Genomic DNA, 25,033 nt, shown 5'->3' with positions numbered 1-25,033 from the left:
TCTTGGCTGTAAAAAGACCTTTGTACTTTTGTCTTGTGGCTCTCAACAAATCATCTGGGGGTGATTTGTCGACCAGCCATCATTATCGTAGAGCACTCAATTGATTCACTTTATATGTGTAYGTTGTATTGACCTGCTCCTTTATTAAGTGAATAAAGATTTAGTTTAAGAAGTTTGTCTCAGTTGATATGAAAGAAATTAACCACATTTGGGGATGTTAATCTTCACTTGGTGACCGCTCGTGACGACCTGGGTAAATGGTGCACGAGGGATCTTTCTAACTTGGGATCTCAGGGAGACCACACTTCGGGAACGGAGCAGATGGACCCACCTTTGATCTGAGAGGCAGTGAGCCGAGTCGATTCAAAATCTCAAACCTTGTTTTTTTTTTAAAGAGGTGAGGGAAACACGCAAAGTGTAGTAGTTAGAAAAGCCTCGTAGGCTCTGAGTGTGTATTCCTGTGTGAGGGGGGCACCTTGGAGGTGTAAACAGGGCCCAGTCAGGAGGCTCTGAGTGTGTATTCCTGTATTTTCCCAGTATGAGAGGAGTTGCTAGGTTTATTGAATAAACCTTTGTCCATAAAGTTAGAGTGAACCATGGTGGCTGACCAGCTGTTGAAGAAGCGTCCCGGCCACTAGATTATACATCAGTGGCAGAATCACCTGAAAGACGCACATCGCCATCTGCTGACTGGAGTTGGTATCGCAGTTGAGAAATTACTTTCAGACAAAAAGCTAAAAAGCGACTGCATCTAAAAACCAATGGCTCCCTTTGAATACGGGCGGTGTGGCGTCAGAAACATTTATTATAGTGTAAAAATGTACTGCAAAGTGTAGCTAAATAGAATAACTTTGGTCATACCCAGTCAGCACGTGACGTCCAAGGACGTTGAATTATGGGCGATATCAGGTCTGTCTGTTGTGGCCGCTATTTCGCCCCAAAATAGTCATCCCAAATCGGGCTGTGTATAACTATGTAAATGTCTCTCGGACAAGGTGACTTTCATCAATATACACTCTGAAAAGTAAAGTTTCCTGGAGTGTCCTTTAGGTGTTCTTCAAATTGAAACTGTGGGGGAACCCCTAAAAGTTGTTTGAAGAACCCCTTATCATGGTTAATCAAATAACCTTTTGGGGTTCATTTTTTAACTCCCTGTCCACCCTCCCTGCATTACAAAAACATATTTTAATAACAATTGACTGAAATAATTAATTGTTTATTTAGTGGCACCACAAATGTGAATTAATATTTACAAAACAATTTACCAAACTAAACACATTGCAAAATTGCAACATTTCTGCAGACATGTCAGACCGCAATAAATAATACATTTACTTTGTATAGTGCTTTTCATGACATTTTAAAAAAAATCTAAAATAATGATGTACAAATGAAAACAACATACATTAAAAATGAATCATAGGTAAACTAACAATATTGTAGACTTGATGCTAAATACAGATTTTTCAGCTTTAGTGTGTATATCGTATCCACTTAGTTATGTTAGGAAGTTTGCCATCTTTATGACCGGCCCTGGTAACTTCACCCCAACCCCTATACCAGAACACAGTAACTTAACAACATAAGTGTTTTTCTGACATTTTTGGGAAATTTAAGGGAAAATAAAAAAATACAGCCCTAGCAGAGCCCCAAGTCCCATGGGGACATTCTACATTGTGACATCATTAAAATACTCCTACTACAAGGTTAAAACATTCTACATTGTGACATTATTTCATTGATATCATGAAACAACTACTTCATGTATTTTCTGATGTTTGATCAGAGATCTTTTATCAGAGTATCTCTTGTCACATTGATTACAGCTATAAGGTTTCTCTCCTGTGTGTGTTCTCTGGTGTATAGTCAGAGAGCCAGATGTAGTAAAACTCATCCCACATTGATCACAGCTATAAGGTTTCTCTCCTGTGTGTGTTCTCTGGTGTATAGTCAGAGAGCCAGATGTAGTAAAACTCATCCCACATTGATCACAGCTATAAGATTTCTCTCCTGTGTGTGTTCTCTGGTGTATAGTCAGATGGCTTGATGTAGTAAAACTCCTCCCACATTGATCACAGCTATAAGGTTTCTCTCCTGTGTGTGTTCTCTGGTGTATTTTAAGTTCTGATGAAGATGTGCAACCTTTCCCACAGTCAGAGCAGAAGTGAGATTTCTTCCCTGTGGGTCTCTGCTGGTGTTTCTTGAGGTGTTTTGATGTGGAGAGACTCTTCTCTGCCGCGTCAGCATCATGAGGTTGTTGAGGCCCCCCAGAGGATCCACAATAGTCACGTCTCTCTCCTGTGAACAAAAAGTCAGACAGATGGTTTAAGGCCCACAACAGCAAAAATCCACTGTAAAAAGGTGATGTCAACAGCGTAGCCATGATGTTGTACAAACAATGACGTCTGTAATGAATGTTCATTATTTGACATTGGTCTTAAGACAGTTAAGTGAACAACAAGTCATATTTTGTCTTGTTTTCACATTAGTAGTAACATCAACGATTGTATGCTAGAAATATGTTTTTAAAGTTGTTGAAATCCTAAGCAGTGTGCCAGACAACTTTTGGTCTCCAATATAGGCACCTTTCTGTAGGTCTATGTTGTTGTTATGTGAGGTTATGGGTCCTACAGTAGGTCTATGTTGTTGTTAGGTGAAGTTATGGGTCCTACAGTAGGTCTATGTTGTTGTTAGGTGAAGTTATGGGTCCTACAGTAGGTCTATGTTGTTGTTAGGTGAAGTTATTGGTCCTACAGTAGGTCTATGGTATAACTAGCGGTTTCCGCATTAGCTTGGAGGAGTTTCTGCAACCTAATTGCGTTTTAGCAAACACAAAGGGCAGAGAGCGATGCACCTATTTGGGGATGTCTGATAGTATTTACACACCACCACCAATGATTTGTTGAGCTTCTCAAAGTATGTTTCTCTTCACCTCAAACAGCAAGTAAACAAAGTCTTCCTAAAATCAATTGGCGAATGACAATAGTTCCTCAAAGTATTTGTAAAATATTTCCAGCTCTCACTCTTGATAAACACTTGACATGAAAGGGAAAAATGTAATGCTCTGATCCAGTGGAAATGTCATAAAATACCTGATTACTTCTTATCCCTTACACAAATAGCCTACAGCTGTGTCTGTCCCAAACTCACTGGCGCTGGAAACTCTCAGGGCCCAGAATATTTTATATCAAGTTTCGGACCGACCTAGGTGTTAGAACTTGAAACATTGTATCAACTATGTAGACAGGCCATGAGCAGCCAATGTGATTTATTTTTATCTGGATATTTTCTAGCTGTTTTTATTTGTTGGCTTTATGTAGGCTATTTTTACATAGTTGGCAATGGCAAAAAAAGTTATTTAGATTTGTATAATTTTCATTTAGATAGAATGTAGATTAATCACAGAAAATTATTTTGAGATACAAAGACTATTATAATTATTATTACTATTATAAATTAAACTGTTCCAGTAAAATGTGAATATGAAAATCATAACTGGCACCAGATCAGTAGAAATGGTCAGATAAATTGGCACTTCAAATGGAAAAGGTTGCCGACTGCTGTTGTAGCCTATTACTGGAAACTTCAGGAGCATAACGTCAGAATTTACGAAGGCCAGCCGCAGTGTGAGGAGAATGCTAAGGAAGAGTTTTTTTCCTTATTTTTAGGCTATCTTGATCTCTGGTTCCCTCAAGTCATTTGTGTGTCTCAATTATTTAATAAAAACGGGTGATTCCTATGTTGAGGATGTAACAAATATTTGCTGCTCTGTGGTRTGTAATGAGGAGCAACCAGACGCTGCACGCATTTATGAAATTGCTTATTCCAGTTACTAATAAGCATGCATTTGCATTGCCCTCACTGCAGCAGTGATAAATTGCATTAATAATAAACTAATAAGACATCTAAGAAGCTAGACATGACTGTGAAGGCGGCAAATAGATTTCTGGATCTCCAGGACTTCAGACTAAATKTTACAGGGAGTACTGAATGAAGACGTTCCACCCCTCCCAGGTTCCTGAACCTGTGTAGGGATTTGAATAGTACCATTTTTGTTTGAAATTCAGGGTAGTGGAGGGAATTTGGTTCGTGTTTATTTTACGTAATTAGTATGATTTGTTAATCCCATTTTTTTTTGCATTTTGGTTATTTTTTACAACCCCGTACAGTAGGTGGCAGCAATACACCTGATGAGTCTAGTCTGACAATACACCTCAGAGAAGAAGACATGGKAGGAACCAAAGTGTTGGTCAGTGTTTCCAGTTGACCCTAATTAGATGTTACATTAGATGTTGTTTTTTTACTTCATGTAGCCGGCTAGCTAGCCAACATATTCATACTTCGCTTACTCCTCTCTGATAAGATACCGCTGCACAAACATGCTTATCTAGGCCTACACCAGCACTGGTACCAGGCAGTATTAGCTAGCAACGTTTGCTCTGACTCTTAATACATTTAGCAAGCTAGCTAGCCCGCTAACTAGCGATTAGCAGCTAAGATTATTTGAGCAACACCTTGCTAAGAAAATACAATATTTCACATTTAATGTAATGGCATGAAAAGAATTRCCAGAATATTATACAATGACTTATCAACAGCTCTAACAATTTGACCCCAACAGGAAATCTACACTGGCAGTTATAGAAAGACCCATTTACTATATAACCATTGATTCTTGAAGAATATAACTTATAAATGCCTCAAATGTTTTAACCGTATTACCCCACCAGAAACCAAAACATAAGCTTGTATAAGGCCACTGTTTGTAAACAAATACTATATGGCTGAGGAGTAGGGTCGAAGAGTGAGAAAACCTCACTCTTACCATTTTACTTGCCCTAGTAGAGCTGGTTAGGCTGTTTTCATGTTATCCAGAGCGTTGGTGACTAACTGTGCTGCTGGAAACAATTTAATTTGAGCTTTTTTGCAGATGTTTACTGACACTGGCCATATTCAACGGGTGTTGAGCGTTATTAAATTCATCAGTTATTCTGCGCTCTAATCAAGTCAATAAACATTGGGTAGTTAGTTAGAATATAGTTACTATACTGGCAAGTTTGATGTACAAGTAGCCAACTAACGTTAGGTAGCTAGCTCACATACTGGTACATACTGCTGTAAAGATATGCTATGCGTTTTGTGAAGATAGTGTAGCTAACATAACGTGTAACGTAACTTTTTTGAAAAGTCATTACTTTATTTCATTGCTCAACATTTGTCATAATTATTTAAAGCAGTTCATTTGAATCTGCTCTCTCGTTGGACTTCTGCTGCATATTTACCCCCATTTTCTTCAAATCTGAAAACGTCGAAGCCACGCCCATTTCCTGAAGAATTGCATTATGGGCCCTAAAGTACTGCGTGTATACGTCATATATTGGCGAATTTAGTACGACATCGGGGACTTTTGGCATACTAACTATATCATACTATGACCAATAAGCATATTATATACTCAATTTACTTCACAAATAGTACGTTTAGTATGAGTATTCTAACACAGCTCAGGACTCTGGGCAGCCATTTTGTTTGTTTAAAAACTAAGTTTCCCCTTTAAAAAAGCGACACAACAATCAATCAACCAACCAATCTGCAGTTCAACCAATAACCAAGCAGTAATTCCACCACTGTTTTGGTAATAAGATGATGGATGGGGATGGAGAAATGTAACTACTCTCAAATTCATAGACAGAATGAAAGGACTGACCATCCATGATATCAACATTATAGTTTTAACCATGTTGAGGCTATACATGGTTGATTTACAAAAAGCTTATTTGGGGTTCTGATGGGGTAAACAGTTTAACTAAGCTCATGAGGCATTTGTTATATTTTTCAATAATAATTATTTCACTGTAACAGCCTCACCCTCTACTTGTTTTTGTATTGTAACATCCTCCTCTTCCCCCTCCTCTTTCACGAGAGCTTCTTTCTCCATCCAGCAGACTTCCTCTTCTTCAGCAGGAACCGGGTTAAGTTTGAGACTGAAGCTATGAGGCATGTACTGAAGTCGCTAAGCGGTATAATTCAAAGGAGTGTCACTTTATTAGCAGCACGTGATCAATGACGTCTGAAGAATCATTTCGTCGAACACCTGATTGGTTTGGTGTTGGGCTCGTTCGACATTGTAGCCGACAGTGCAGGTGGCTGCTGACTGACTAATTTACAAATCACCTTGCATCATAAATAACTACTCATTATTATTTATAAATCAGTCAGCCAGTCATCGTTTACCCACAATGCAGCATGGATTTGGTGCTCTCGAACACGGCCAGTGGTTTAATATATGACATAATGGCTACGCTGCTACGGCGTCTGACTTCATCTGTAAAATGTGGCTGTTCTAAATTCTGTGTCGCTCAAAGCCTTGAGTAATGAACCTATTTTTTTGACACAATTGGCTGGAAAGAGCCAATGCTTCAAGAAGCTTTGTTTCCCCATCACTACTTTTCAGCATGTTTTCTGTGAATTAGACTACGTTAGTATTGTAACTTTTTCCACCTTGGCTTACTGCTAGTTGGGTTCTAACTGGTCTCCGGTAGTTGGTCGCGCTGACCATAACCGTGCTGGTTGGCTACGCTGGTTAGGCTAATAGCTAGTTGGCTAAATAGCTAACGTTAGCTGGCTGGCTACTCCGGTTAGGCTAATAGCTGGTTGGCTAAAGATAACTGCATATAGCTAACATTCATTGATTGGTTAGATGGCGTTATGTGTTTCCAAAACTGTGGTTTATTTTAATCACTCAAGTCATGAGTGCAAATTATTGGTTTAATTTGAAGTTCTACATTTGAAGTTATTTCTGTTGTAGTTTACATCATAGGGAATAGGCTGGTCCCTTGAACGAGACAAGTTACCAGACAGGACATATTGCTAATGTTCTTCCCATTAATAACTGAATGACAATTAACTTGTGGGCAGTTGTGGTGATGACGTCCTATTCGATGACGTCGTCCATCGGGATTCCCCAAAAAAGAGGACACTCTGGATTGATCATCAGGAGTCAGATGTGAAGGAGGAGGTTGATCATCAGGAGTCAGATGTGAAGGAGGTTGATCATCAGGAGTCAGATGTGAAGGAGGAGGTTGATCATCAGTGAACCTCTAGGATTGTAGCTGGGCTGGTGTTTACACTTCCAGCTTGGTCATATATTTTGATACATTGAATGTTGATATTGTGAACCTATGTTATATATTTGTACCTCCTGTTTCATGAAGTGATGTCACTAAGTACTGCCCCTATATATACAATGCATTCGGAAGTTTTCAGACCCCTTCACTTTTTCTACATTTTGTTACGTTACAGCCTTATTCTAAAATTGATTCAATCATTTTTGCCCCCTCATCAATCTACTCTAATACCGCATAGTGACATCACAATACCCCATAATGACATCACAATACCCCATAATGACAAAGCAAAAAGAGGTTTTTATAAATGATAAATGAAAAAAATTGATTTTCTTTCAACAACAAGGACATTTCTAAGTGACTTTTGAACGGTAGTGTACATCTATCTACATGATGTATTGTTACACCATGTAGGAGCAGTATAGACCTAGTCTGTTCATTATATACATCTACATGATGTATTGTTACACCATGTAGGAGCAGTATAGACCTAGTCTGTTCATTATATACATCTACATTATGTATTGTTACACCATGTAGGAGCAGTATAGACCTAGTCTGTTCATTATATACATCTACATGATGTATTGTTACACCATGTAGGAGCAGTANTAGACCTAGTCTGTTCATTATATACATCTACATGATGTATTGTTACACCATGTAGGAGCAGAATAGACCTAGTCTGTTCATTTTATACATCTACATGATGTATTGTTACACCGTGTAGGAGCAGTTTAGACCTAGTCTGTTCATTATATACATCTACATGATGTATTGTTACACCATGTAGCAGCACTATAGACCTAGTCTGTTCATTATATACATCTACATGATGTATTGTTACACCTTGTAGGAGCAGTATAGACCTAGTCTGTTCATTATATACATCTACATGATGTATTGGTACACCATGTAGGAGCAGTATAGACCTACAGTAGCTATCTACTTATTTAGATTTAGTTTGACTAAATGACACTGCCTTAAATGTGCTGTAGTAAACATTTTTTATTCGCACTAATCAACCAACACATTCAGGTCTTTGTATGTCTCAATATAATGTTATTAGTTAATTAAATCCATTTAAAATAATCTCTGAAAATAAAATATGATCCTCAACTGCGTTTCCCACTCCAGTCAGCAGACGGCGACGTGCGTCTTTAAGGCGATGCTGCTAGCATGACGTATAATATAGTGGACGGTTCTTCATAAACAGCTCGTCAACCACCTCGGTAGCTTGCTAGCCAACATAGCCGAAAGATTCAAGCTATTGGTTTATATTAGCTGCTGTGTTTTAGACACACTTCTGTCGTATCTACTTGTTAACCTATTTAATTTAATATTACGTTATTTTGTATTAGTCAGCTATAGTAGCTGGCTGGTTAAGTTAGCACTAGCCTAGTCGCTAATGATATCTAGCTAGCTAACATCCCCGAACATGAGCTCCCTAAACTACTCCCCTCCTGTTAAAGAAGAGGTCTGCTGGATGGAGAAAGAAGCTCTTGGGCTGAAAGAGGGTCTGTGGCAGAACATTGTTGTAAAAGAGGAGAAGGAAGAAGAGGCTGTCACAGTAAAACAAGAAGTAGAGGGTGAGGCTGTTACAGTGAAAGAAGAAGAGAAAGACGTTTCAGTGAAAGAAGAGGAAGACACGTTCAGAGTGAAAGAGGAGGAGGGTGTTACTGTGAAAGAAGAGGAAGAGAAAGAGGAGGATGCAGTTTTTGGAGTGAAGGAGGAAGGGGAGATTACTGTCACATTGAAAGATGAAGAGGAGGAAATAGGAGATCTGATTAACACCAGTAAGTACCGCCTTGAATTTGTTTTTAACTTTGGATATTCGGAGTTGGCTCGTCAATACCCCTTCAACGGAGGGGCCTAGGATGATGACTGATATGTCTAGAATCAGACGACGTAGAGAGCAAGCTACCCCTTGTTTTCTCCGTTTCGTTTCCAAAAAGTGACATAACATATATATTTGAGAAGGGTCTATCTGCTGACCGCAGACTGGGGGGCACGGCATGTAGTGATTGTCATGTAGTGATGATTTACTGCACACCGTGCCCCCCAATAGTGCCATGCGAGAGTTGGGTTGGCTACACCAAAGATTATGGATATACTGACAAGATGTCTCTCTGCCTAACAAGGGGGTCGTTGTCCACAAAGCAGCACTGCGGGTTGTCTAGCTCCCGCCTATCCTCTCTTTGGATTGGTGGATTCATCTTTTTATTGTAATCTATTGTTTATATTCTATGAGGGTTGTTGTCGTCAACCGCCAGTATTCAATGGAGAGAGATGCTAAGCTACTAGCATGAATATGCATAGCGATCTGGAGACAACTCCTATAGTGTTTTTTATCAAAGTTGTCGGTATGTCACGTGTGCACATAACTTAATCATTATGAAACTTCTGTTAGATCAAGTAAACCTAATGTAGCAAATTAGCCATTAATTTTTGTTGTTGACCAAATTCGACACTTTCCACATTGGGTTGATAATTGTTTCCACTTGGATACAACCTACTGTAACCTACTGGCATGACCTAGAGAGATACAACCTACTGTAACCTACTGGCATGACCTAGAGAGTTACAACCTACTGTAGCATACTGGCATGACCTAGAGAGTTACAACCTACTGTAGCCTACTGGCATGACCTAGAGAGATACAACCTACTGTAGCCTACTGGCATGACCTAGAGAGATACAACCTACTGTAGCCTACTGGCATGACCTAGAAAGCTAAAGTTTTTAAATTCCTGGATTTTAAATGAATATTTTCCATAATAATGATAATATCTATCTTCCTATCCACATCTCGTCGTTCTCTCTATATATAGATAATTTGGAATGAGAGCTAATATAGAACTGCTGCTCTGGCATTATGTTTATACATCTGGTGGATTTGGGTGTTTAATGCTGTCTTTTAAGGCACAGGGCTGCTATCCGTGGTGCTGAATAAAGAGCCTTGTAAATCCTCATCAATCTACACACAATACCCCATAATGCTATTACAATACCCCATAATGCTATCACAATACCCCATAATGCTATTACAATACCCCATAATGCTATCACAATACCCCATAATGCCATTACAATACCCCATAATGCTATCACAATACCCCATAATGGTATCACAATACCCCATAATGCTATCACAATACCCATTAATGCTATCACAATACCCATTAATGCTATCACAATACCCCATAATGCTATCACAATATCCCATAATGCCATCACAATACCCCATAATGCTATCACAATACCCCATAATGCTATCACAATACCCCATAATGCTATCACAATACCCCATAATGCCATCACAATACCCCATAATGCCATCACAATACCCCATAATGCCAATGCAATAACAGGTTTAGATTTTTTGCAAATGTATTAAAACTATTCCCCATGATAACTAGTCTTAGTAATGTAAGATGTACGATCCCAGGATAACTAGTCTCAGAGTAATGTTAGATCCCAGGATAACTAGTCTGAGTAGGGGGGGGGGGGTTCTTCTAAGCTATATGGAATTGTTTTAAGGTTTAAACAACATGAAGGGCTTCCCCTGTATTGTACTGTTTTAAGAAGGTTATACCAAGGATAATTTTTGCTTTGATTTTGAACTGTAAGACCATGTTAGTATCACACAAAAATATTAGTCCATACTGCTGTAACCCATAGTACACATTGGATAACATTCACAACATGGAACAACAGTAACCAATAGTAACACATTGGATAACATTCACAACAGGAACAACAGTAACCATAGTAACACATTGGATAACATTCACAACATGGAACAACAGTAACCATAGTAACCGCATTGGATAACATTCACAACATGGAACAACAGTCCATACCTGCTATAACCCATAGTAACACATTGGATAACATTCACAACATGGAACAACAGTAACCATGGTAACACATTGGATAACATTCACAACATGGAACAACAGTAACCATAGTAACATTGTTTCCCCAGAAACATCTAAAGGAAGTTTGTTCTGAAAGTGTCTGTCTGATATCTAAGAGATGTAAAAAATTATATCTATATGTTTACATGTCTTTAACCCCCTTTTTTGACACTTAATTCTTTCCACATTTTGTTACGTTACAGCCTTATTCTACAATGGATTAAATAAATAAAAATCCTCATCAGTTACACACAATACCCCGTAATGACAAAGAGAAAATAGGTTTGGAGAAAAAATGTACATTTATTAAAAATAATTAACAGAAATACCTTATTTACATAAGTATTCAGACCCTTTGCTTGAGACTTGAAATTGACCTCAGGTGCATACTGTTTCCATGATCATGTTGAGATGTTTCTACACTTGTTTGGAGTCCACCTGTGGTAAATTAAATTGATTGGACATGATTTGGAAAGGCACACACCTGTCTGGCTACCACAGCGTTCTGAAGCGATACGCCATCCCATCTGGTTTGCGCTTAGTGGGACTATCATTTGTTTTCAACAGGACAAGACCCAACAACCTCCAGGTTGTGTAAGGGTTATTTGACCAAAAGGAGAGGGATGGAGTGCTGCATCAGATTACCTGGCCTTCACAATCACCTGACCTCAACCCAATTGAGATGGTTTGGGATGAGTTGGACCACAGAGTGAAGGAAAAGCAGCTAAAAAGTGCTCAGCATATGTGGGAACTGCTTCAAGACTGTTGGAAAAGCATTCCAGGTGAAGCTGGTTGAGAGAATGCCAAGAGTGTGCAAAGCTGTCATCAAGGAAAGGGTGGCTACTTTGAAAAATGATTGACTTTTTCTCATGTTGTTATTTCATAGTTTTGATTTACTTCACTATTATTCTACAATGTAGAAAATGGTAAAACAAATAATTATAACCCTTGAATGATAGGTGTGTCCACTCGTTTGACTGGTACTGTATATCTCATGAATTTTTACATTCAGTTACATGAAGTCACTTTATTACCACTTCTTCCATAGTCAAACATGTAAGGAAAGATTTTTTAAAATCAAAAGGGATGCTGTCAAAAATGTATTGAATTCAAATGGATTTACCCAGCCTACAAAGCACACAGCCACTCTGTGATGACCAGTTCTGCTCTTTTATTGAGGGATCTAGTCTAGATTAAACTTCATAGGAAGACAGTTTTATCATGTGGAGGTTTCATTTAGTCTCTGTTTAACGACATACTCTGTGTGTCTTTGCAAGGAGAGAAACCAGACTCTCACTCTGACAGCGGGAAGAGTCCTTCAGGGGAACCAGACCCAGAGACGCCCAGACCAGCGAGACAACACCACTGCTCCCACTGTGAAAATAGTTTTTGCTGGTTAGGGAACCTAAAACTGCATGAGAGGACACACAACCGGAGAAAAGCCTTTTCAATGCTCCCAGTGTGGAAAGAGTTTTAATCCGGATGGGACCTAAAAGCTCATAAGAGGAAACACACAGGAGAAAAGCCTTTCCAATGTTCCATTGTGGAAAGAGTTTTACCATGTTAACTAACCTGAAAAGGCATGAGAGAATACACACATGAGAAAACCATTTTCTGCTCCCAGTGTAAAAATAGATTTTCATAAATGGCGGACCTTAAACTCATGAGAGGATACACACAGGAGAAAAGCCTTTCCAATGCTCCAGGTCTGGAAAGGCTTTTACCTGGTCAAGTAGCCTGAAGGAGCATAAGAGGATAAACACGGTAAAAGTCCTACCACTGCTTTCTGTGTGGAAGGACATTCAGAGATCCTGAAATAACATGAGAGAATAGAAAGGCTGTATTCTGACTTMTATTTTTGACTGAGAATTTGTGTTTTTGTTTGTGCCACATGAAATCATATTGTGTATGATTACACCTGTCTATATAATGTCCCACAGTTGACAATGCATGTCAGAGCAAACACCAAGCAATGAGGTCGAATAAATTGTCCTTAGAGCTCCGAGACAGGATTGTGTCGAGTCACAGATCTGGGGAATGGTACCAAAAAATGTCTGCAACATTGAAAGTCCCCAAGAACACAGTGGCCACCATCCTCAAATGGGCACATTTATAGGCCTACATTTGTGTGCAGGCCAGGTAGACTAGTCCTACTTCTATATTCGTAATCAGGTATGCGTCCTTTCTCAATATTGACAGGAGTGTTTCAAGGTGGAGCTTCCAGCGAGGCGTGAATTTAATAGTATGTTGTACCTAGTTTCCCTCCTCCAGGGAACAGTAGTTATAGTCATAACGTTACGCTTGTCATATGATGACCTCCAAGTTAAATACGGGATCTTGCTGTCGGACAGTTTTTTTGTATTCTGAAATGAACTCGAACTACGTATCATTTAATGGCTCCTTATGTTACGCTGGGAAAACAGTTTGTGGGCACAGAAATACTAAATCATTTCCGAGTTTGCTAAATCCAATGGTTTTTAAGTTTTTAACTGAGTCATCTTGTAATCCAAGATGGCGTAGCATTAAGACGTGTTTGTTGTTGTAAATGTTATATTTTTTTGTATATATTGCAATATATTTCAATCCCTTTTTCAATTTTTTTATTACATATACCTTCCGGCAACCCGCCTCACCCAATGTGATATGGATCTGCTATTTTTTTGACCTTATAGCTAGAACCTCCATCAGAAGCTAGCCATTAGAAGCTAACCAGCTAATTAGCTACTAGCTATTTAGTCATTGTTAGCCACTGCTAGCGGCCTTTACCTTTTTTAGCTCAGACACCAGCCGCTTTTAGCCTGGATAACACCTGCCAGTCTGCACAGCGCGATATCAACCCTGAGCATATCGGACTGTTTTTCTCTACATCACCGTATTCCTGCTGTAAGCTCTGGACCATTACACCAGATAATCGCAGCTGGCTAGCTGCTACCGAGTGGCCCAGCCTGAAGCTAGCCTTGAGCCAGGCTCATCTCCCGGCCTGCTCAGTGGACCCTATGATCACTCGGCTACACAGCTGATGCCTCCCAGATTCTTCACTAAGACGACTAGAAGCCACTACATCACCGGATTCCTGCCGTAAGCTCTGGACCTTTGCACCGGATTGGCTATAGTGGCTAACGCTCTTGTCCCGAAGCTAGCATCAGTTCACCTCGAGCCAGGCGCGGCTCCCGGCTAGCAAACCAAATTACTCCAGCTACAATACCTCTTCTGCCAATTGGCCTTTACCCTTTGGCGACACAGAGGCCCGCCGATCCATCACGACTGGTCTGCCTCAACCGGCCTTTGCCAGACGTCGGTGACGCCCTTGTCCCGAAGCTAGCATCAGTTAGCCTCGAGCCAGGCGCGGCTCCCGGCTAGCATAGTAACGACTAGCTAACGGCTTCCCTGGTTCATATATTGCTGTTCACTGGACCCTATGATCACTTGGCTACATAGCTGATGCCTGCTGGACTGTTCATTAACTTCTTATGGCTGCAATCGGGATGATATGACAACAGCCAGTGAAAGTGCAGGGCGCCAAATTCAAAAAACAGACATCTCATAATTACAATTCCTCAGACATACATGTGTCTTATACCATTTTAAAGGTAATCTTGTTGTTAATCCCACAAGTGTCAGATTTCAAATATGTTTTTCAGCGAAAGCACTACAAATGATTATGTTAGGTCACACCAAACCACAATAAGCACAGCCATTTTTCCAGCGAAAGATAGCAGTCACAAAAAGGACAAAGAGAAAATGAATCACTAACCTTTGATGATCTTCATCAGATGACACTCATAGGACTTCATGTTACACAATACATGCATGTTTTGTTTGATAAAGTTCATATTTATAACAAAAAATCTGAGTTTACATTGGCGCGTTACATTCACTAGTTCCAAAAACATCAAGTGACTTTGCATAGCCACATCGTTTCAACAGAAATACTCATCATAAATGTAGATGATAATACACATGGAATTATAGATATACCTCTCCTTAATGCAACCACTGTGTCAGATTTCAAAAAAACTTTACGGAAAAAGCAAACCATGCAATAATCTGAGACGGAGCTCAGAACAATAGCCAAATTAGCCGCCATGTTGGAGTCAACAGAAACCAGAAATTACATGATAAATATTCCCTTACCTTTGATAATCTTCATCAGAATGCACTCCCAGGAATCCAAGGTACACAATAAATGCTTGATTTGTTCGCTAATGTCCGTTTTTTATGTCCAATTAGCTACTTTGGTTAGCGCATTTGGTAAACAATTCCAAAGTCACGAAGCGCGTTCACTAAAACCTGACGAAATGTCCAAAAGTTCCGTAACAGTCAGTAGAAACATGTCAAACGATGTATTGAATCAATCTTTAGAATGTTGTTAACGCATATTTTGAATAACGTTCCAACCGGAGAATTACATTGACTTCAGATGAGCGATGGAACGGTTGTCCTCCTCACATGAACGTGCGTGGTCAAAGAATGTTCATGGCAGTGGTGACTCATTCTACTCTCATTCGGCTCCCATTCACAGTGGAGTCATCAGACAAAGTTCTACAGACTGTTGACATCTAGTGGAAGCCGTAGGAAGTGAATACTCATTCATATCTCGCTGTGATTTCAATGGGATCTTGGTTGAAACTCTACCAGCCTCAGAATTTCCACTTCCTGTTTGGATTTTTTCTCAGGTTTTTGCCTGCCATATGAGTTCTGTTATACAGACATAATTCAAACAGTTTTAGAAACTTCAGAGTGTTTTCTATCCAATACTAATAATAATATGCATATATTAGTAACTGGGACTGAGGAGCAGGCCGTTTACTCTGGGCACCTTTCATCCAAGATACTCAATACTGCCCCTGCAGCCATAAGAAGTTAATCACGGTTCTCCATTTTGTTTTATTTTGTTTATCTGTCGGCCCCAGCCTCGAACTCAGGCCCTGTGTGTAGTTAACTGACCCTCTCTGCCCATTCATCGCCATTTTACCTGTTGTTGTTGTCTTAGCTGATTAACTGTTGTCTTACCCGTTGTTGTCTTAGCTAGCTCTCCCAATCGAAAACCGGTGATTGCTTTAGGCCTTGCTTTTATGTCTCTCTAATGTCAATATCCCTTGTATACTGTTTTTTAGGGTAGTTATATTGTTTTATTTTACTGCGGAGCCCCTATTCCCACTCAACATGCCTCAGAGAACTCTTTTGTCCCACCTCCCACATATGCGGTGACCTCACCTAGCATAACTGGTGCCTCCAGAGATGCAACCTCTCTTATCGTCACTCAATGCCTAGGTTTACCTCCACTGTACCCGCACCCTACCATACCCCTGTCTGTACATCATGCCTTGAATCTATCCTACCACGCCCAGAAATCCGCTCCTTTTATTCTCTGTTCCCAACGCACTAGACGACCAGTTCTGATAGCCTTTAGCCGTACCCTCATCCTACTCCTCTGTTCCTCGGGTGATGTAGAGGTTAACCCAGGCCCTGTGTGTCCCCAGGCGCTCTCATTTGTTGACTTCTGTAATCGATAAAGCCTTGGTTTCATGCATGTTAACATCAGAAGCCTCCTCCCTAAGTTTGTTTTACTCACTGCTTTAGCACACTCCGCCAACCTTGATGTCCTTGCCGTGTCTGAATCCTGGCTTAGGAAGGCCACCAGAAATGTCCATCCCCAACAACAACATTTTCCGTCAAGATAGAACTGTCAAAAAGAGAGTTGCAATCTACTGCAAAAGTGGCCTGCAAAGAGTTCTGTCATACTTCCCAGTCCATGCCCAAACAGTTCGAGCTTCTAATTTTAAAAATGAATCTCTCCAGAAATAAATCTCTCACTGTTGCCGCCTGTTACAGACCCCCCTCAGCTCCCAGCTGTGCCCTGGACACCATATGTGAATTGATTGCCCCCCCTCATCTATCTTCAGAGTTCGTTCTGTTCGGTGACCTAAACTGGGATATGCTTAACACCCCGGCCGTCCTACAATCCAAGCTAGATGCCTTCAATCTCACACAAATTATAAAGGAAACCACCAGGTACAGCCTTAGATCCGTAAACATGGGCACCCTCATAGATATTATCCTGACCAACTTGCCCTCCAAATACACCTCTGCTGTTTTCAATCAGGATCTCAGGATCTCATTGCCTGCATCCGTTATGGGTCCGCGGTCAAACGACCACCCCTCATCACTGTCAAACGCTCCCTAAAACACTTCTGCAAGCAGGCCTTTCTTATCGACCTGGCCCGGGTATCTTGGAAGGATTTTGACCTCATCCCGTCAGTAGAGGATGCCTGGTTGTTCTTTAAAAGTAATTTCCTCACCACCTTAAATAAGCATAACCCTTTCAAAAAATGTGTAACTAAGAACAGATATAGCCCTTGGTTCACTCCAGACCTGACTGCCCTCGACCAGCACAAAAACATCCTGTGGCTTACTGCACTTGCACCGAATAGTCCCCGCGATATGCAACTTTTCAGAGAAGTCAGGAACCAATACACACAGTCAGTTAGGAAAGCAAAGGCTAGCTTTTTCAAACAGAAATTTGCATCCTGTAGCTCTATCTCCAAAATGTTTGGGACACTGTAAAGTCCATGGAGAATAAGAGCACCTCATCCCACTCTGGACCCAAACTACTACAGACTATCCATCCTGCCCTGCCGTTCTAAAGTCTGGAAATGGAGGTTACTCCCCTGAGTTTCCCCCATTCAGAATACATTGTGAAAAACTAAAATCTTTGCTCACCATTTTBGCTCCAGGCAGATATACTACATACAATTTTAGCAAACACAGGAAGGGGCCTATATTGGAGACCAAAATCGTCTGGCACACTGCTTAGAGTTTCAACAACATGAATAACTTATTTCTAGCCTACAATCATCGATGTTACTACTAATGTGAAAACAAGACAAAATATGACTTGTTGCTCATTTTAAGACAAATGTTAAATAATCATTACATTCATTACAGACGTCAATTGTTGTACAACATCATGGCTACGCTGTTGGCATCGCCTTTTACAGTGGATTTCTGCTGTTGTGGGTCTTTAACCATCTGTATGACTTTGTCATTCACACAGGAGAGAGACGTGACTATCGTGGATCCTCTGGGGAGCCTCAACAACCTCATGATGCTGACAAGGCAGAGAAGAGTCTCTCCAGATCAGAACTCATCAAGAAACACCTGCAGAGATCCACAGGGAAGATAATTCACCACTCTGACTGTGGGAAGAGATTCACCTCCTCAGCAGGCATTACAATTTATCAGAGAATCCACACAGTAGAGAAACCTCTTTGCTGTACTCAATGTGGGAAGAGTTTTGATACATCTAGCCATCTTATTGTACACCAAAGAACACACACAGGAGAGAAAGCTTATAGATGTGATCAATGTGGGAAGAGTTTTATTCAGCTAAGCAACCTGATATCACACCGGAGAATACACACAGGAGAGAAACCTTATAGCTGTGATCAATGTGGGAAGAGTTTTATTCAGCTAAGCAACCTAATATCACACCAGAGAATACACACAGGAGAGAAACCTTATAGCTGTGATCAATGTGGGAAGAGTTTCACTCGCTTAGGCAACCTGATATCACACCGGAGAATACACACAGGAGAGAAACCATATAGCTGTGATGAATGTGGGAAGAGTTTTGCTAGGTTGAGCAATCTGACTGTACACCAGAGAATACACACAGGAGAGAATCTTTATAGCTGTGATCAATGTGGGAAGAGTTATACTCAGCTAAGCGGCCTGATATCACACCAGAGAACACACACAGGAGAGAAACCCTATAGCTGTTCTCAATGTGGGAAGTTTTTTTGTACATCTAGCCATCTGAAGATACACCAGAGAAGACACACAGGAGAGAAACCTTATAGCTGTACTCAATGTGAGAAGAGTTACTTTCGATCTGTGGAACTGAAGATACACCAGAGAACACACACAGGAGAGAAACCTTATAGCTGTGATCAATGTGACCAGAGATACTCTGATAAAAGATATCTGATTAATCATCAGAAAGTACATGCATGAAGGAGTTATTTCATGATATCAAACATTGTTGAATGAATATTTTAATGATGTCACAATGTAGAATGTTTTAACGTTGTAGAAGGAGTATTTGGTTGCTGATTGTCTCAAGGGTGGGAAGTCAAAAAGTTGTGTTTTTTGCTTTCAGCCAGTGCATCACAATTTATTTTGACTGCAGGTTTTTCTGTATTGGAGATGAGTTTTGTTTGGGCTCGTTCCAAGAGGACGAGAGTTCTTGAAGCTAGTGAGTTTTAGGAAGACGAGAGTTCTAGAAGCTAGTGAGTTTTAGGATTCTATAGAAAGAAAAAGAAAAGATACTATTGTATATTATTATTTAGAAATGTTTTTTCTTGTTTTTAATTGTTGACAGCCAGTAGAAACCATGTTTATATTGTAGGAGGTGAAGCATTGTAGTTGATTATAATGTGAAATGGAAGTTGTTTTCTGTTGGTGGTGAGCAAACTTTTCCAACAAAAATATAGGATATATTTGTTGTCTTAAGGGGAAAAGTGTTACTGGCTTTGGTTTTTCCATTTATGTTTTGAGGTTGGATTTTAGCACGTCTAGCTTGTTAGCACGTCTAGCTCGTTAGCACGTATAGCTCGTTAGCACGTAGCACGTGATTGGTGTCTATGTGTTACACCAGTTCTTTTGTTTCCCTCTTCTTGGGCAGATTTAGTGGGTCTCATGGTGGGTGACTTTTATGTCCCAGTTGTTGTTACTAGTCAGTGGACACTGTGAGAGCAAAATTGCAAGATTATGTTATAATTCTTTTATTGCATCAAATGGTTGTTTTATGCAACATAATAGAGGGTTCTAAGAACTATTGTGTCTACTGAGGATGGGTGTCACGTTCCTGACCTGTTTTCTGTTGTTTTGTATGTGTGTGATGGTCAGGGGGTGAGTTTTGGGTGGGCATTCTATGTTGTGTGTTTCTATGTTGGTTTAGGGTTGCCTGGTATGGCTCTTAATTAGAGGCAGGTGTTTTGCGTTCCTCTAATTAAGAGTCATATTTAGGTAGGTTGTTTCACTGTGTTTGTTGTGGGTGGTTGTTACCTGTCTCTGTGTTTGTGTTCTGCACCAGATAGGTCTGTATCGGTTTTCACGGTTTGTTGTTTTGTTTGTTGTTTGTAGTGTTCACTTGTCRTCAAATTAAACATGTTGAACACTAACTGCGCTGCACTTTGGTCCTCTCCTTCACCCCTGGAAGAAAGCCGTTACAATGGGCCTCTGGGAGAAAACCCTGACAGGAGATTTACAATGTCTTTTGGGTGATAAAACCTAAAGAGACCGCATTCCAGAGCATGAGTTAATGTTTCTGTTCTATATGGTACCAGGGAGAGATGATCCCAGGGCCAGACCCTGGTCTCTACACAAAGAGTACTGTTTTTACAGCAGATACTGTCTGCTGAGAATTATAACTATCTTTGATACAAATCTTAACCTTGTGACCCGTTCTATACATCTGTTGTTGGTCATGTAGGTTGCAAGACCTTTGTACTTTTGTCTCGTGGCTCTCAACGAATCATCTGGGGGTGATTTGTCGACCATCCATCATTATCGTAGAGCACTCAATTGATTCACTTTATATGTTTACGTTGTATTTACCTGCTCCCTTATTAATAAGTGAATAAAGATTTAGTTTAAGAATAACTCTGACTTGTGTGATAAGTTTGTCTCCTCATTTGATATGAAAGAAATTAACCACATTTGGGGATGTTAATCTTCACGTTGTGACGCTCCTGACGACCTGGGTAAATGGTGCACGAGGGATCCCTCTAACTTGGGATCTCAGGGAGACCACACTTCGGGAACGGAGCAGATGGACTCACCTTTGATCTGAGAGGCAGCGAGCCGAGTGGATACCGCATCTCAAACCTAGTTTTAAAAAAAGAGGTGAGCGAACCACACAGTGTTGTTTTTAGAAAAGCCTTGTAGACTCTGAGTGTGTATTCCTCTGTGAGGGGGGCACCTTGGAGGTGTAAACAGGGCCCAGTCAGGAGGCTCTGAGTGTGTATTCCTGTATTTTCCCAGTATGAGAGGAGTTGCTAGATTTATTGAATAAACCTTTTTCCATAAAGTTAGTGAACCAAGGTGGCTGACTAGCTGTTGATGTTGAAGAAGCGTCCCGTCCACTAGATTATGTCACAGTAGCAGAATCACCTGAAAGACGCACATCGCCATCTGCTGACTGGAGTTTGTATCGCAGTTGAGAAAATACTTTCAGACAAAAAGCTAAAAAGCGACGACTCCCTTTGAAAACGGGCTATGTGGCATCAGAAACATTTATTATAGTGTAAAAATGTACTACAAAGTGTAGCTAAATAGAATATCTTTGGTCATACCCACTCAGCACGTGACGTCCAAGGACGTCAAATTATGGGCGATATCAGGTCTGTCTGTTGTGGCCACTATTTCGCCCCAAAATACTCATCCCAAATGGGGCTGTGTAGAACTTTGTAAATGTCTCTCGGACAAGGTGAGTTTTATCAATATACACTTATTTGAAGAACCTTTTGTGGGAACCCCTATAAGTTCTTTGAAGAACCCCTTATCATGGTTCCTCAAAGAACCTTTTGGCGTTCATTTTTTAAACTCCCTGTCCACCCATTATAAAAACATATTTTAATAATAATAACAACAATATTGACAATATAGATTTAAATAATTAATTGTTTATTTAGTGGCACCACAAATGTGAATAAATATTTACCAAACAAAACACATTACAAAATTGCAACATTTCTGCARACATGTCAGACCATAATAAATAATACATTTACTTTGTATAGTGCTTTTCATGACATTTAAAAAATATTTATAAATAATGATGTACAATAAAAACAACATACATTAAAAATGAATCATAGGTAAACTAACAACATTGTAGACTTGATGCTAAATACAGATTTTTCAGCTTTAGTGTGTATATCGTATCCATTTAGTTATGTTAGGAAGTTTGCCATCTTTATGACCGGCCCTGGTAACTTCACCCCAACTTCTCTTCTCCCCAGAACACAGTAACTTAACAACTTAAGTGTTTTTCTGACATTTTGGGGAAATTGAAGGGAAAATAAAAAATACAGCCCTAGCAGAGCCCCAAGTCCCATGGGGACGTCCTTGAGGGCGTGGATGTTCTCCCCATCAAAGGCCAGCGGAATTTCATTCTCATGGTGAAATGGATTTCCGCCGATGTGCAGTAAAGGAGTGAAGAGCGGTGAAATCTGTGTCAACAAAAGTAAGAAAAGATTAATACACACAATTAACAAAGAACATAAATGTTCAGCTGTAGTTTTATATAAGCATGCACACCTGTGTTTATGAAGAAACAGATGATTGGTGCATAGGCATACCTTGTCACGGACATAAAGGCCACTCGGGTCCTCATTGAAGAGGTAGGGCAAGAGCAGAATCACTGCTGTGGTCTCCAGTCCTAGTAAAGTAAAGCAATGATCTTACTACACTTGCTAATTTTATTACAAAATACATTAGAGAAAGGTAAGGAATAAGAGCAAATACCTCTTCTGTATTGTCCTTCAGGGACTGTCAAAATAGCAGGATGATGTCCTCACCCCTGCCTCGCCTCTCTACCTCTGCTAGTCCTTGAATTCTCTTTTTTGTCTATATCCATTCCATGGACTTGATTCATTTCTGAGAAGATCTGAAAAGATCATTTGCACACATTTGTATGCTAATAGATTTCAGTTTGTATTGACTGCTATGTAGGTTAAATGTACACTTCAAATGCAGCTGTCCTACAACATATCTGTACCTTCTTCTTGATCCCAATTGCATTGTGTCCATGTTCTGTCCTATAAGAATTTAAGAGGAAGAGAAAATGTGTCAAAGAATACTCTTACAAGCATTAAAACATATATATATATATATATATTAAATAAATATTGAAAGATAAATGGCATCGGCATTGTAATGTAAAATAGAAGAACATATTGGAGAAAGCACTAGCCAATACAGTACTGCCATACAGGCCTAATATCACATTTCAAGATATCTTTGTACACAAATTGTTCAATATTTTATCAGGCTGACTTGAAAGATTATACGCAACATTTTGCTGCGTGGCAATACTGTGTTTGGAGTCTGAAGGGCATTTATACAAAAGAGGTAGTCTAGACACTGTATTAATACCATTATGCATTTGAATCCCATCTACAGCTACCATCTAAGATCTTAATTTCCCTCCACAAGGCGGCGAACATGTAACGTTTCCAAAATGGGATAGTATTGTACATGTAACGTTTCCAAAATGGGATAGTATTGTCCATGTAACGTTTCCAAAATGGGATAGTCTTGTACATGTTAACGTTTCCAAATGGGATAGTATTGTCCATGTAACGTTTCCAAAATGGGATAGTATTGTACATGTAACGTTTTTCCAAAATGGGATAGTATTGTGTCCGATGTAACGTTTCCAAAATGGGATAATATTGTACATGTAACGTTTCCAAAATGGGATAGTATTGTCCATGTCACGTTTCCAAAATGGGATAGTATTGTACATGTAATGTTTCCTAAATGGGATAGTATTGTCCATGTAACGTTTCCAAAATGGGATGTATTGTCCATGTAACATTTCCAAAATGGGATAGTATTGTACATGTAACGTTTCCAAAATGGGATAGTATTGTCCATGTAACGTTTCCAAAATGGGATAGTATTGTACATGTAACGTTTCCAAAATGGGATACTATTGTCCATGTAACGTTTCCAAAATGGGATAGTTATTGTACATGTAACGTTTCCAAAATGGTATAGTATTGTGCATGTAACGTTATGCCCCCTTGTGAGTTAATAGTATTGCATGCTGTAACAGGCTATATAAAGAGGAAGACCTCCATTGACGATTCAGTTCGTTGTAACATCTCGTCTGGACAGGTCACGTCGCTTAGTTAGTTTAGTTAGTTAGTTAGTTAACGTTAGCTAGTTCATTATCACAAAAGTGAGAACTGCTCTAGATTGGAAACTTACGTTAATGAGTGTAAAGCCATGTTGGCTTTATGGAAACGATATACAATATATAGGAAAGAATATAGTTCAGGGAAATAATCCAAACCTAGTTGTGCCTATTTAGGACATAACGTTATCTAGCTAGATAACGGTACTGTACTGTAGCTCATACAACGCCGACGGTCAAACCCGGCTTTCTAATATTTACGGTAATTAGCTATAGTAACGTTATGGAAGCTATTCACAGAAAACCATCATTGTCTTCGTTATTCATTAGTATGTTATATTATTATATAAATTATTTCGAGACATATTTAGAGCCAAACATCAACCCAACTTAACCTTTTTAACTGTTGTCGCATCCAAACTTGTCACCATCGTTTTCAGTTGTAATTGCGAAGTTCCCGGAAGAAGTCCAGCAACAACGGAGGTTCCTTGATGAACCCACCTTCTAACAAGTTCTTTGAAGAACCTTTTGGGGCTGTTTTTCATTGACCAAGAACCCTACGGTTCTTAGGGGATCTGAGAACAACTCCCGTTGAACCCTTCATTTTTAGAGTGTAGTCGGCTCTATTTACTCTCAGATTCAAAACATGATGATTAGCATCAACGATCAAGTCAGCTGCTGCTGCTCCATTACAGTATGAGGTGAGAAGGATGTTGAACCAGGGAGTCAGCTGCTGCTGCTCCCGGCATTGCTTGCTGTTTGGGGTTGCTGTTTGGGGTTTGGGGCTGTTTGGGGTTTTAGGCTGGGTTTCTGTACAGCACTTCGAGATATTAGCTGATGTACGAAGGGCTATATAAAATAAACTTGATTTGATTTGAACCGGGCAGTCAGCTGCTGCTGCTCCAATACAGTATGAGGTGAGACGGTGAACTGACATTGAACAGGGCAGTCAGCTGCTGCTGCTCCAATACAGTATGAGGGGAGACGGTGAACTGATGTTGAACCGGGCAGTCAGCAGCTGCTGCTCCAATACAGTATGAGGTGAGACGGTGAACTGA

At 39.9% G+C, this 25,033-nt stretch overlaps 1 protein-coding gene and 1 pseudogene across 4 annotated transcripts in view; one reads left to right on the top strand and one right to left on the bottom strand.

Annotated features, from left to right (window-relative positions):
• Positions 1 to 1,215: 1,215 nt before the first annotated feature.
• The window catches only part of LOC112081310 (zinc finger protein 180-like), a 175,522-nt gene continuing 151,704 nt past the window's right edge, over positions 1,216 to 25,033 (bottom strand). For 2 of the 4 annotated variants that reach the window (XM_070449079.1, XM_070449078.1), the window contains one exon: positions 1,216 to 2,298. In XM_070449079.1, the coding sequence (XP_070305180.1) occupies positions 1,745 to 2,298 (554 nt within the window). In that variant the 3' untranslated portion in view covers positions 1,216 to 1,744. Of the gene's footprint in view, positions 2,299 to 21,917; positions 22,285 to 22,413; positions 22,494 to 22,579; positions 22,722 to 22,832; positions 22,873 to 25,033 lie in introns of those variants that run through there. The other 2 variants (XM_070449080.1, XM_070449077.1) reach the window with 2 other exon arrangements.
• On the top strand, positions 8,335 to 19,076 carry LOC111979574 (zinc finger protein 180-like; annotated as a pseudogene).

Source organism: Salvelinus sp. IW2-2015, linkage group LG19, assembly GCF_002910315.2.
Source record: "Salvelinus sp. IW2-2015 linkage group LG19, ASM291031v2, whole genome shotgun sequence".
In the NCBI taxonomy this organism is placed as follows: Eukaryota; Metazoa; Chordata; class Actinopteri; order Salmoniformes; family Salmonidae; genus Salvelinus; species Salvelinus sp. IW2-2015.
This window is presented reverse-complemented; position numbering and strand designations above follow the sequence as displayed.